Raw genomic sequence first — 13,146 nt, 5'->3', positions numbered from 1 at the left:
TATGTGAAAAGGTGCTCAACATCACTGATCATCAGACAAATGCAAATCAAAACTACAATGAGATATCATCTTACCCCAGTTAAAATGGCTTTTATCCAAAAGACAGGAAATAACAAATGCTGGCAAGGATGTGGAGAAAAGGGAACCCTCATACACTGTTGGTGGGAATGTAAACTCATAAAAACCATTATGGAGAGGAGAACAGTTGGGAGGTTCTGCAAAAATCTAAAAATAGAGCTACCATATGATCCAGCAATCTCACTGCCACGTATATAATCAAAAGAAAGAAAAGCAGGATATTGAAGATATATCTGTGCTCCCATGTTTATTGGAGTTTTATTCACAATAGCCAAGATTTGGAAGCAACCTAAGTATCCATTAACAGATGAATGGATAAAGAAAATGTGATACATATACACAATGGAGTACTATTCAGCCATAAAAAAGAATGAGATCCTGTCATTAGCAACAACATGGATGGAACTGGAGGTCATTATGTTAAGTGGAATAAGTCAGGCACAAAAAAACAAACTTCTCATGTTCTCATTTATGGCAGCTAAAAATTAAAACAATTGAATGTACGGAAAGAGTAGAAGGATGGTTACCAGAAGCCGGGAAGGGTAGTGAGGGTGGGGGCAAATAGAAATGGTTAATAGGTACAAAAAAATAGAAAAAATGAAGTAAAACTTAGTATTCGATACCGGGTGACTATAGTCAATAATAATTTAATTGTACATTTTAAAATAACTAAGAGAGTATAATTGGATTGTTTGTAACACAAAGGATAAATGCTGGAGAGGATGAATATACCATTTACCATGACGTGATTACTACATATTGCAGGCCTGTATCAAAGTATCTCATTTAACCCATGAATATATATACCTACTATGTACCCACAAAAATTAAAGTTTATTTATCAAAGCAAAATTTTCATTTCTAATTTCTATCACAAATGAAAGAACTTTTTAGTACCACGTAGGAAGGATGGGGAAGGAGCAATGAGTATTTTTCGTATATTCCTGGAAAATCTTAGAAGAGACATTTAGCTATAAGCTACTTATAAAAGTAAGCAAGCAGTTTTTGAAATTGTGTTTTGGCTTTTCTTAACCAAGAGTAAAAGCAATTACCGCCATTGGGTCCCACGAGCACACCCACGCAATCTTGCCCTCCAGACACAAAGACCCCCCCCCCCCCCCGCCACCTCCCCACCTCGCTCTTGCTCTAATTGATGCAATCATCTCTAGGCCACGCCCGCCGCAGAGCACTGTCGGGAGGCGGGGCATATACTGACACATTCTGGCGCGCCCAGGTCACCTGACGTCCCACGTTATTAGTCATCGGACGTGCATCCGGGTCCGCGCTAGAAAAGCCGAAGATTCCGTCGCGCGAGGCTCTGAGAGCAGCACAAACTGCGGTCCCCGGGAGGCGTCCCTGGATCTCTGAGGACTCGCCCAGCGCCGCGCGGTCCTTTGCCGCTTCTGCCCCAACCCGCCTCGCCTACCAAAGTCCTCAAAGAGGACTTCGCCGCCCGCTCTCCCCACGTCCTCTGCTAGGCCCAGGAGCGCCTTCCACAGCGCCGTCGAGGTGATGGGCAGCCGGCCCCGCAGTCCCAGCGCCTGCCCTGCGCCCCGGTGGGGGCAGCAGCCAGGAGGACCCGGCCCTGCCAAACGTCTCCGACTGGAGGAGCCCGCGGGTCCCGAACCCCGCGTGACGCCCAGCCTGGAAGACCCGGTGGGGATCCCGGCCGTGGGCGCGGTCATCTCCGTGGTGGTCCTGGCCACAGGCTGTGCCCTGCGTGTGCCCCTGGACACCGTCGACCTGGTGCTGGAGCTCCCGCCGACATCGATCCTGCGAGTGTCTCTCGGTGGACACACCCTCATCCTGATCCCCGAGGTCCTCCTGAGCTCCGTTGACGAACGCTCAGGAGCGCAGGGCGACTCGTCTGCCGGCCTGGAAGTGGACGTTTTCCTGGGCGCTCTCAGAGAGGACGTCGTCGTCGAGCAGGAAGTCTTCTGCGCATCTGTCCCAGAGATCGCCGCCCAGGAAGAGGCCTACGAGGAGGAGGCGGACCCCGAGTTCCCGGAGCTCCGGATGGACTCCCCAACCGGCTCAGCCGCTGGGCTATACCCCTTCGCTAGTGGTGTGTTCAGTCTCTACCGGGAGGGCCCCATTCCAGGGCCCTGTGCTCTGGCCCCCAACCCCAGTTCAGAGAGACTCTCTCCACGCCCCATCTTCGACCCAGAATTCCACCTTCTGGAGCCTGTCCCCAGCTCACCTCTCCAACCTCTACCTCCCTCTCCACGCGTGGGGAGTCCAGGTCCCCATGCGCGCCCACCTCTCCCGGAACGCCCTCCTTGCAAGGCCCGCAGACGACTGTTCCAGGAATGAACTGCTTCCCACAATCCCTTGCCACCAGCTGCGGGTTCTTGTGGATCCTCCAAGACTCACTTTGAGGACTTGCCACCGCCCAGAAATGCAGCATCTTCATTCGTCGACAGTGGGCAGTTGGATTACTGTTGTTTGGGTGGGTGGGTTGGTTGGCTGGCTGGTTGGTTGGTTTCTTGGCAGAATTCCTTGGTAAATGGCAAGCAAGGACATGAAAAAAGAAAAGCAGATTCTGGCAAGCACCTTTACCAAGAAGAGTAGACCACACATAACCAGTCATAGATTTTCAGATCCCTTGCCTTTGCTGCAGGAGCTGTTACTTCTGCCTTTACTGCAGGAGCTGTTACTTCTGCCTTTGTCCCCTTCAGCCAACTCTATCCTCAGTTTCACCCCTACTCTTGCTTAAAGCTCCCTTCAGTGTTCTTTCAAATTCCCCCCTTTTTTTCATCACCTCCCTACACCTATCCGTTCTCTCCAATCCAGATCATTGTCTTTCCTTCTTTTTGCAGTTATGAATTTACCTATATGATTTTCTCCCAACATCCTCTGAGGTGCTTCTGATCACTGATTTTACTTTCCGCTTGCTTTCCTTAACTCCTTTTCCTGGTCCTGGACAATCAAGATAAATGCATATTAGATTAGATAGCAAACAAACAACATTCAAATGTAATGAATGCTCTGGACCTTTTGGAAGTGTTTCTACAAATAAGAATTTAAGGGCCCAGCGCGGTGGCTCACGCCTGTAATCCCAGCACTTTGGGAGGCCGAGGCGGGGGTGGATCACCTGAGGTCAGGAGTTTGAGACTAGCCCTGGCCAACACGGCGAAACCCCGTCTCTACTAAAAATACAAAAATTAGCGGGCATGGTGGCGTGTGCCTGTAATCCCAGCTACTAGCGGGGATGAGGCAGGAAGATCGCTTGAACCTGGGAGCCAGAGGTTGCAGTGAGCCGAGATCATGCCACTGCACTCCAGCCTGGGCAACAGAGTAAGACTCCATCTCAAAAAAAAGAAAGAAAATGAAAAAACAAGAATTTAAAAATTAGTGAAAGCAATATTTAATGAGGGAAAGTAGGGAGGAAGTTGTGACACTTTCATTCCAGCAGTAGCTTGTACAATGACATATTCTATGTACTTTAACCAATGGGTATTCCTGAATTTCAGGGCAGTGTGGGCTTCACCTTGATTTCCTCTCAGGGGTACCCACTCAGCTTCACTGCATGGACATTTGGTCTAATTTATTTTTGAGAGTTTTTTTCATGCTCTTGAGTCCATCGCCCTGAATTGGCAGTCATTATTTCTTGGTAGTATTTCCTTAATGTCTTTTTAACTATAAAGGAAAGAAAATATTACAGATAATGTTGTCATATCCTTTGTGCCCACTCTTCTCCCCCGTTCCCAGAGGATTCACATCATGACACAAAGCTGGTGGATATCATCCTAGTCAATATATGAATGCTACATATACATATATATATGTATAGATATAAATAAGCAATGTTTATGCTGTTTTCTGGACAATTAAATTTATGTAACTACCTCATATTCTCCAGTTTACTTTTTTTCTCAACTTTATTTTTGAGATGACTTATAAATATGTGTAGTTCATTTATGCTAAAGATTCCAGTATCCATCATATGATTGTGATATTTTATTTGTTCTTTATTTATTTATTTGTTTATTTGTCGGAGACAGGGTCTCATTCTGTCACCCTGGATGGAGTGCAGTGGCACGATCAAGTGGACTTGAACTCCTGGACTCAAGAGATCCTTTGCCTCAGCCTCCCAAGTAACTAGGACTACAGGTGCGCACTGCCACACGCAGCTAAATTTTTTTAATTTTTTTTTTTTTTTTTTTTTTTTTTAGAGATGGAGTCTCACTATGTTGCCCAGGCTGGTTTCAAACTCCTTGCCTCAAGCAGTCCTCCTGACTCAGCCTCCAAAAGTGCTGGAATTACAGGAGTGAGCTACTGCACCTGGCCTCAGATTTATTTTTATTTCTTTTTTGTTTTGGGGGGTTTTTTTTAGATACAAGGTCTCTCTCCATCACCTGGGTTGGAGTGTAATGGCACAATCATAGTTGACTACAGCTTTGAACTAGGCTCAAGCAGTCCTCTCACCTCAGCCTCCCAAGTGGCAGGTACTACAGGCACAAACCACGATACCCAGATAATTTTTAAATTTTTTGTGGAGAGTGGGTCTTGCTCTATTGCCCAGGCTTGTCTTGAACTCCTGGACTCAAGTGATCCTCCTGCCTCCCGAAATGCTGGGATTACGGGCATGAACCACTGCACCCAGCCTCAGATTTCTTAAATATGACACCAAAAGCACAATCCTTAAAGAAATAATGTGATGATGGGCTTCATCCAAATGAAGAACTTTTGTTCTCCAAAAACACTGTTAAAATGAAAAGACAAGCCACAGATGGAAAAAACATATTCACAAGGCAAATATCTAATAAATGACTTGTGTGGCCAGAAAAACACTTTCAAAATTGAGTAAGAAAATGCTTTTTAAAAAGGCAACAAAATCAAGACACTCAAAAATACAACCTTCACAATGACTAGCATCAAATTAAAGATTATTAAATATATGAATGTGCAGGAAAATGTGACCCATAAACAGGAGTAAAAATAGTTGATGAAGTTCTTTATTTTTTTTATATTAGCCCTTTATCAGATGTATGGTTTGTAAATATTTTCTAATCTGTGGGTTGTCCCCTCTTTCTCTTGTTTCCTTTGCTACGCAGAAGCTTTTCAGTTTGATTCAATCCCGTTTGTTTATTTTTGCTTTTTTTGCCTGTGCTTTGGGGGTCATATCCAAGAAATCTTTGCCTACACCAATGTCATGTAGCTTTCCCCCTCTGTTTTCTTCTAGCCATTTTACAGTCTAGGGAGTCTTATATTTAAGTCTTTAATCTATTTTGAGTTGATTTTTTTTCTTTTATTAAAAAATCTAATCGTATTTTCTTTGCCAAATTTACTTCCCAATCGTTTTGTTGTTTTGTTTTGTTTTGTTTTGTTTTGTGATGGAGTCTCACTCTGTCACCCAGGCTGGAGTGCAGTGAAACAATCTCAGCTCACTGCAACCTCTGCCTCCTGGGGTCAAGCAATCCTGCCACCTCAGCCTCCCAAGTAGCTGGGATTACAGATGCAAGTCACCATGCCCAGCTAATTTTCATATTTTTTGTAGAGACAAGGTTTCACTCTGTTGCCCAGGCTGATCTTGAACTCCTGAGCTCAAGCAATCCACTCACCTCAGCCTCCCGAAGTGCTGGGATTATAGGCATGAGACGCCATGCCCAGCCAAGTTAATTTTTTTATGTGGTGTGAAATAAGTATCCAATTTCATTCCTCTGCATATTGATAAACAGTTTTGTACCTGCACTCCCATATGCACTGCAGCATTATTATGAGTAGCTAAGATATGGAGCCAACCTATGTATTTATCATCATATAATGGATAAAGAAAATATGGTGTATATACACGATGGAATATTATTCAGCCTTAAAAAAGAAGGAAATTCTGTCATTTGTGACAACATTAAGAACCTGGAGGACACTGTGGTAAGTGAAATAAGCCAGGCCCAGAAGAACACATACCATAAGATTCCACTTATATGCAGAATCCAGAACAGCTGAGCTCATAGAAGCAGAGTAGAACAATGATTATCAGAGGCTGGAGGAGGAGGGTGGATGGCGAAAAGAGAGATGTTCATCAAAGGGTACAAAGTTTCAGTTAGACAAGAGGAATAAGCTTTAGCGCTCAATTGCACAGAATGGTGACAATAATAAATAAAATGCAATGTATTTTTCCAAATTGCTGAAAGAGTAGGTTTGTAATGTTTTCACCACAAAAATATGTGAGGTGATGAATTTGTTAATTAGCTTGATTTAATCCTTCTACAATGTAAACACATATTAAAACATCACATTGTACCCCATAAATATATACAATTATTATTTGTCAAAAATAAAACAAAAAATAGTTGATAGAAAGTGGTGTAGATTAACAGAAATAATAAAACTAGCAGGCAAGAACACTAACAGCTGTTATAAAGATGCTCAGTATGTCCCAGGATTTTAAAGACAACCTAAGCATAATAAGGACAGAATTAAAGATATAAAAAAAGAACCTAATGGAACTTCTAGAGATAAAAAATATAGTATATGAAATGAAAACTTTATTGGATGGTATTAAATACTGCAGAAGAAAAAAACTAAGAATGTAAGACTTAAAATCAAATCAAAACTAAAGCACACAGAAGCTGAATAAATAAGTAGCTTTTGCAATAACATCAAGCAATCTAACATAAATGTAATTGGAATCTCAGGAGGAAAGGAATGGGAGGGAGGGGTGATTTTGAAGTTCAGTGAAAGCTATAAATCTCCATATATAAGAAGTTCAGTAAACCTCAAGAGGGTAATCATGCATACACACACACACACACACACACATCAAAACATATAGCCAATTTACTGAAAACCAGTGATAAAGATGAAATCTTTAAAACTACCCAGAGGAGACGGCTGGGCGTGGTGGCTCAAGCCTGTAATCCCAGCACTTTGGGAGACTGAGACGGGCAGATCACAAGGTCAGGAGATCAAGACCATCCTGGCTAACACGGTGAAACCCCGTCTTTACTAAAAATACAAAAAAATTAGCCAGGCATGGTGGCCAGCACCTGTAGTCCCAACTACTCGGGAGGCTGAGGCAGGAGAATGGCGTGAACCTGGGAGGCGGAGCTTGCAGTGAGCCGAGATCGCGCCTCTGCACTGCGCCTGGAGACAGAGCGAGACTCCGTCTCAAAAAAAATTAAATAAATAAATAAATAAAAGTATCCAGAGGAGGCCAGGTGCAATGGCTCACTCCTGTAATCCTAGCACTTTGGGAGGCCGAGGCAGGCGGATTACCTGAGGTCAGAAGTTCGAGACCAGCCTGACCAATACGGAGAAACTTTGTCTCTATTAAAAATACAAAATAAGCCTGGTGTGGCAGCGCATGCCTGTAATCCCAGCTACTCGGGAGGCTGAGTCAGGAGAATCGCTTGAACCCTGGAAGCGGAGGTTGCGGTGAGCCGAGATCCTGCCATTGCACTCCAGCCTGGGCAACAAGAGTGAAACTCCATCTCAAAAAAAAAGTACCCAGAGGAAAAGAAAGAAACATTAAATAGAAAGAAAGAGATAAGAAATATAACAGTTTAAATAGAACAGTTTTCTTGTCAGTAACAATACAATGTAATGATATCTTTAAAGTACTGAAAGAAATAAAAACTGTCAAACTATAATTCTAAATACAGTAAAAATATCCTACATGAAGGCAAAATAAACGTTTCCAAGAAAGAAAAAGGCAAGAGTATTTTTAGTAAGTCAATGTGCCTATAAAGAATATTAATGCAAATTATTCAGTTGAAAGGAAAATGATACCATATGGAAACCTGGATCTACACAAAGAATTGAAGACCAGAAGAGGTAAATCATGGATAAGCATAAAAAGATATTTTTCTCACTTTTAATTTCTTTGAAAGATAAATGACTTTATATAGCAAAAATAGCCAAAGTGTATTGTAGAGACTTTAACATACATAGAAGTAAAGTATGACACAATAACTCGAGGAACGTAAGGTGAAATGGAAGTGTCCTGGTGTTAAGTTAGTACAATATTATTTGAGGGAAGACTGTGATGTTAAAGGTGGATATTGTAACGTCTAAAGCAATCACCAAAAACTAAAGCAGAGTATAGCTAATAAGTCAACAGAAGATAAAAATGAAATTCTAAAAATTACACAACTATTCAAATAAAGACAGAAAAAGAGGAGAAAAGGAACAAAGAACTGATGGGAAAAATAAAATAAATACCAATATGATAGGTTTAAAATCAAATCAACAATTATATTAAGTGTAAATTGTTCACAAAGTCCAGGTAAGAGGCAAAATCTGAAAGAGTTATATACTATATAATTCCATTTGTATAACATTTTTGAAATGACGAAATTGTAGTGAGAAGGATAGAGTAGTGGTTTTCTACTTCCACTCTGGTACTTGTGATGGAGCTGTCCTGTATCTTTACTGCAATGGCGATCAGACAATTCTACACATAAAAAACTACACAGAGCTAAATGTGTGTACACACACACACGAGTGCATGAAAAACTAGTGAAATTTAAATAAAACAGGTAAGTTATCAGTGTCAACTCCCGAATTAGTATATTGTGCTATAGTTATGCAAAATTTTACTATTGATTAAAATTGGATGAAAAGTTTACAAGAGCTCTTTGTATTATTTCTTACAGCTGCATGTAAATCTATAGTTGTCTCAAAATAAAAAATTGGAAAACAGAAACTGTATAAATTATGAACATATATTTAGCCTCTTTAATCATCAGGAAAATGCTAGCAATGTTTTATATTGATGTGGGTGTTCACCAGATGTGTGTGTTCATGATAATTTGTCATGATATACACTTATGATTTATGCACTCATAATTCATAGTTTAAAATTTTTATTTTTAAGTAGTTATGGTAATATCAGAAAAAGTAGACTTTAGAACAAGAACTATTACCTAGATTAAAGAGGAAGCTTTCATGTGACTTAATTAATTAAGAAGACATAATCCTAAATCATAATAACAGAGCATGAAGTAGATGAGTCACAAAAACTGATACAACTGAAAGAAGTAGACAAATCCATGGAGATTTCCATGGAAATCCATGGAGTTGGAGATTTCAACATGCCTCTCTCAGTTATGGATAAAAAAGTAGAAAAACAGTAAGAATTTAGAAGAGTAGAAAAACATTATCAATTAACATGACCTGTTTGACATTTATAGATAACTACACCCAGGGGCAGAAAACACTGTATTTTCAAATGCACCTGCAACATTCATGAAGATAGACCATATTCCAGGCATAAGACAAGACTCAATAACTTCAAAGAAATTAAAACCAATCAGAGTATGTTCTCTGACAAAATTAAACTTGAAATTAATAACAGAAAGATCAATTACTATTAAATTTAAAGGAAAAAAGATAATTTTTCACAACCAAGTGGCATTTATCCAAGGCATGTAGGTATGGTTTACCATTTAAAACTCAATAAGTAGAATTTACTATATCAATAGACAAAGAGACCATATGATTTCCACAATAGATTCAGAAAAAAATTAACAAAATTCAATATCCATTTGTGATTTTTAAAACTCCAAGGAAACTAAGAATACAGGGGAACTTCCTTAGCCTGATAAAGGTCATCTATGAAAAACCTACAGATAGAATCATAATTAATGATAGACTGGATGTTTTCCCCCTGAGATTGGGAACAAGGCAAACGATGTTTCCAACAATTTTATTCAGCATTATTCTAGAGGTCCTAGCAAGGGCAATAAGGCAAGAAAAAAAAAATACATGTAAAAGCCATACAGATTGGAAGAGAGGAATAAAACTGTCTTCTTCGCAGATGACATGATCAAATATGTAGGAAATCCTAATGAATCAACAGAAAAACTTCTAGATGTAATAAGTAAGTTTAGCAAGATTTCAGGTTAGAAGGTCAGTATTCAAAAATCAACCATACTTTTATACACTAGCAACGAACAATTGGATACCAAAATTGAAAACTAACATTCAAATAGTATCAAAAATATTAAATACTTAGAAATAAATTTAACACAACATATGCAAAACTGTTCATTGAAAACCACAAAACACTGCTGAGACAAATTTTTAAAGTCTTAATTAAGAGATTTATTATGTCTGTGGATTGAAAAACAGTATCTTTAAGATGTCAATTCTCTATCATGTCAGACTGATCTACACAATCAGCACAAGTCATAATCCCAGTAAGTTTTCATATACATCACCCAGATGATTCTAAAATTTATATAAATTGCAGAGCATCTAGTATGGCCAAAAATAATTTGAAAAAGAACATAACAGGAGTACTTACAGTACCCAATTTCAAGATTTATTATAGAGCTATAGTAAGCAAACATTGTTATTGGTGTAGAGGCAGACATAGGAAATCAGTGGAACAGAAAGAAAGAGTCAAGAAATAGACCCAGATATATACACAATCAGAGGATTTTTGTTAAGGGTACTAAGGTAATTTTTAGGGGAAAAGATAGTCTTCTCAACAAATGGTGCTAGAACAAGTGGATATCTACATGGGAAAAAAATTAACCATGATCCTCACTTTACACCATACAAAAAAAATTTACTAAAAATAAATCATAACCCTGAACATAAAATCTAAGACTATGAAATTTCTAGAATAAAATTTCTAGATAAAATCTTCATGACCTCAGAATAGTCAAAAACTTCTTAGATTAAGACACAAAAAGCAAGAACTATGGAAAACGAATAGAAGGAAAAAACTGATAAATTAGACCATCAAAATTTAAAGTGTCTGCTGTTCGAAACACACCGTTAAAAAACTAAAAGGCAATTCACAGACTAGGGGGAAAATATTTGCAATACATATATCTGACAAATGACATGTACATAGAATATACATTTTTAAAACTCTTGCAACTTATTAATGAAAAGACAAACTGATAAAAACAAGAAGCAGAAAGGTGAACAAATAAGATATTCAAATGGTCAGTAAGCACATGAAAGGATGCTAAACATCATCAGTCATCAGGGAAATGCAAAATTAAGAACACAATAGGCCGGGCGCGGTGGCTCAAGCCTGTAATCCCAGCACTTTGGGAGGCCGAGACGGGCGGATCATGAGGTCAGGAGATCGAGACCATCCTGGCTAACACGGTGAAACCCCGTCTCTACTAAAAATACAAGAAAATTAGCCGGGCGAGGTGGCGGGCGCCTGTAGTCCCAGCTACTCTGGAGGCTGAGGCAGGAGAATGGCGTGAACCCGGCGGAGCGGAGCTTGCAGTGAGCCGAGATCGCGCCACTGCACTCCAGCCTGGGGCACAGAGCAAGACTCCGCGTCAAAAAAAAAAAAGAACACAATAGCATACTGTTGCACCTCCAGCAGCTCCTGACTAGGTATTTATCCAACGGAAGTGAAACATGCCTCCACAGTATGTGAACATAAATATTCATCGCAACATTATCCATAATAACCTAAAACTGGCATCAACCCAAAGGCCCATCAAGAGGTAAATGGGTAAACAAATCGTGACACGCTTATAGAATGGGATGCTGCTGTGCAATAAAAAGAAATTAACTACTGATACATGCAATAGCATGGATGAATCTCACAAACATTATTCTGAATGAAAGAAGCCAGGCACAAAAGACTACACATTTATATTGTTCCATTTATATGAAATTCTAAGACAGGCAAAAGCCATCTATCATGACAGAATGTAAATCAGTAGTTGCCTATATTCAGCAGGTGGGAGGGATTAATTGGAATTACTTTTGGGGGCAATAGAAATGGTCTATGTCCTTTTTGGAATGGGATGTCCGTGTGTGTGTATATTTTTCAAAATTTATCAAACTGTATAATTAAAATACACATTTTGTTTCATGTAAATTATATCCCAAAGTTGATTTTAAAAGAAGAAAAGCCTGGGCGCGACGGCTCATGCCTGTAATCCCAACATTTTGGGAGGCCAAGGTGGGCGGATCACAAAGTCAGCAGATCGAGACCATCCTGGTCCACATGGTGAAACCCCGTCTCTACTGAAAATACAAAAAATTAGCCAGGCATGGTGGTGGGCGCCTATAGTCCCAGCTACTTGGGAGGCTGAGGCAGGAGAATGGCACAAACCCGGGAGGCAGAGCTTGCAGTGAGCGGAGATTGCACCACTGCACTCCAGCCTGGGCCACAGAGCAAGACTCCGTCTCAAAAATAAATTAATTAATTAAATAAATAAATAAAAAGAAGCAAAAGTATTGCCAAGGTACTTTTGAATAAGAATAAAGCTGAAGAGGAAAGAGGGGACAAAATAAAAAAGAATAAAGCTGAAAGATTTACATTACTGGATTTCAAGTTTCATTATAATGCTTCAGAAACTAGGGGATTATTTGATTTACCTACGAATTGACAAATAGATCAATGGAATAGAATAGGAAGTCCATAATCAGACATACATATGTACAATCACCTGATTTATGATGAAAACACTACTGCAATTCAGTGAGGGAAAGGAGGGTCTATTCAATAAACTGTGCTGAGTAGGTGTTATCCAAATGGGAAATGAAAAAAATCTATCCTGACCCTATACTTAGGCTCACACAAAAATTAATTTCAGATGAATCGTAGATCTAAATGTGAAAGGTATAAAAATAAAGCTTCTAGAAAATAACATAGGAAACTATCATCATGACTATGGGATAGGAAAACTTTTCTTAAACAGGACACATCCAAAAAGAGCACTAAAATAAAGGAAAATGTTAATAAATTGGACTACATTAAAACTAAGATTTCTTTTCATCAGAGGACACTTAATAAGAGAGTGAAGCTGGACATTGTGGCTCGCACTTGTAATCCCAGCACTTTGGGAGGCCAAGGCGGGAGGATCACTTGAGCCCAGGAGTTTGAGACCAGTGGGGCAACTGAGTAAGACTCCATCTCTATTTAAAAAACAAAAAAAAACTTTAAAAATTAGCCGGGCATGGTGGCACACACCTGTAGTCCCAGCTACTCAGGAGGTAGAAGGATCGTTTGAACCTGGGAGGTTGAGACTGCAGTGAACTGTGATTGCACCACTGCACTCCACCCTGGGGGACAGAGGGAGACTCTCTCACAGAAAGGGAGAGAGACAGAGAGAAAGAAAGAGAGAAAGGCAAGTG

General features: G+C 39.9%; 2 protein-coding genes across 2 annotated transcripts in view; one reads left to right on the top strand and one right to left on the bottom strand.

The window, feature by feature from the left end:
* The window catches only part of MRPS22 (mitochondrial ribosomal protein S22), a 601,324-nt gene that overhangs the window by 331,399 nt on the left and 256,779 nt on the right, over nucleotides 1–13,146 (bottom strand). The gene's annotated exons all lie outside the window — the stretch shown is intronic.
* On the top strand, nucleotides 1,591–2,550 carry PRR23A (proline rich 23A). The gene has a single exon (XM_050779724.1). The coding sequence runs from the start codon at nucleotides 1,591–1,593 to the stop codon at nucleotides 2,389–2,391; it is 801 nt and encodes a 266-aa protein (XP_050635681.1). The 3' UTR covers nucleotides 2,392–2,550.

Source organism: Macaca thibetana, chromosome 2, assembly GCF_024542745.1.
Source record: "Macaca thibetana thibetana isolate TM-01 chromosome 2, ASM2454274v1, whole genome shotgun sequence".
NCBI lineage: Eukaryota > Metazoa > Chordata > Mammalia > Primates > Cercopithecidae > Macaca > Macaca thibetana.
Note: the sequence above shows the minus strand (reverse complement) of the source record. Positions and strands in the feature narration are given on the sequence as shown.

Bases quoted from the DNA above. Each gene is read 5' to 3' on its own strand.
- PRR23A (XM_050779724.1), top strand. From the start codon at position 1,591: ATGGGCAGCCGGCCCCGCAGTCCCAGCGCCTGCCCTGCGCCCCGGTGG.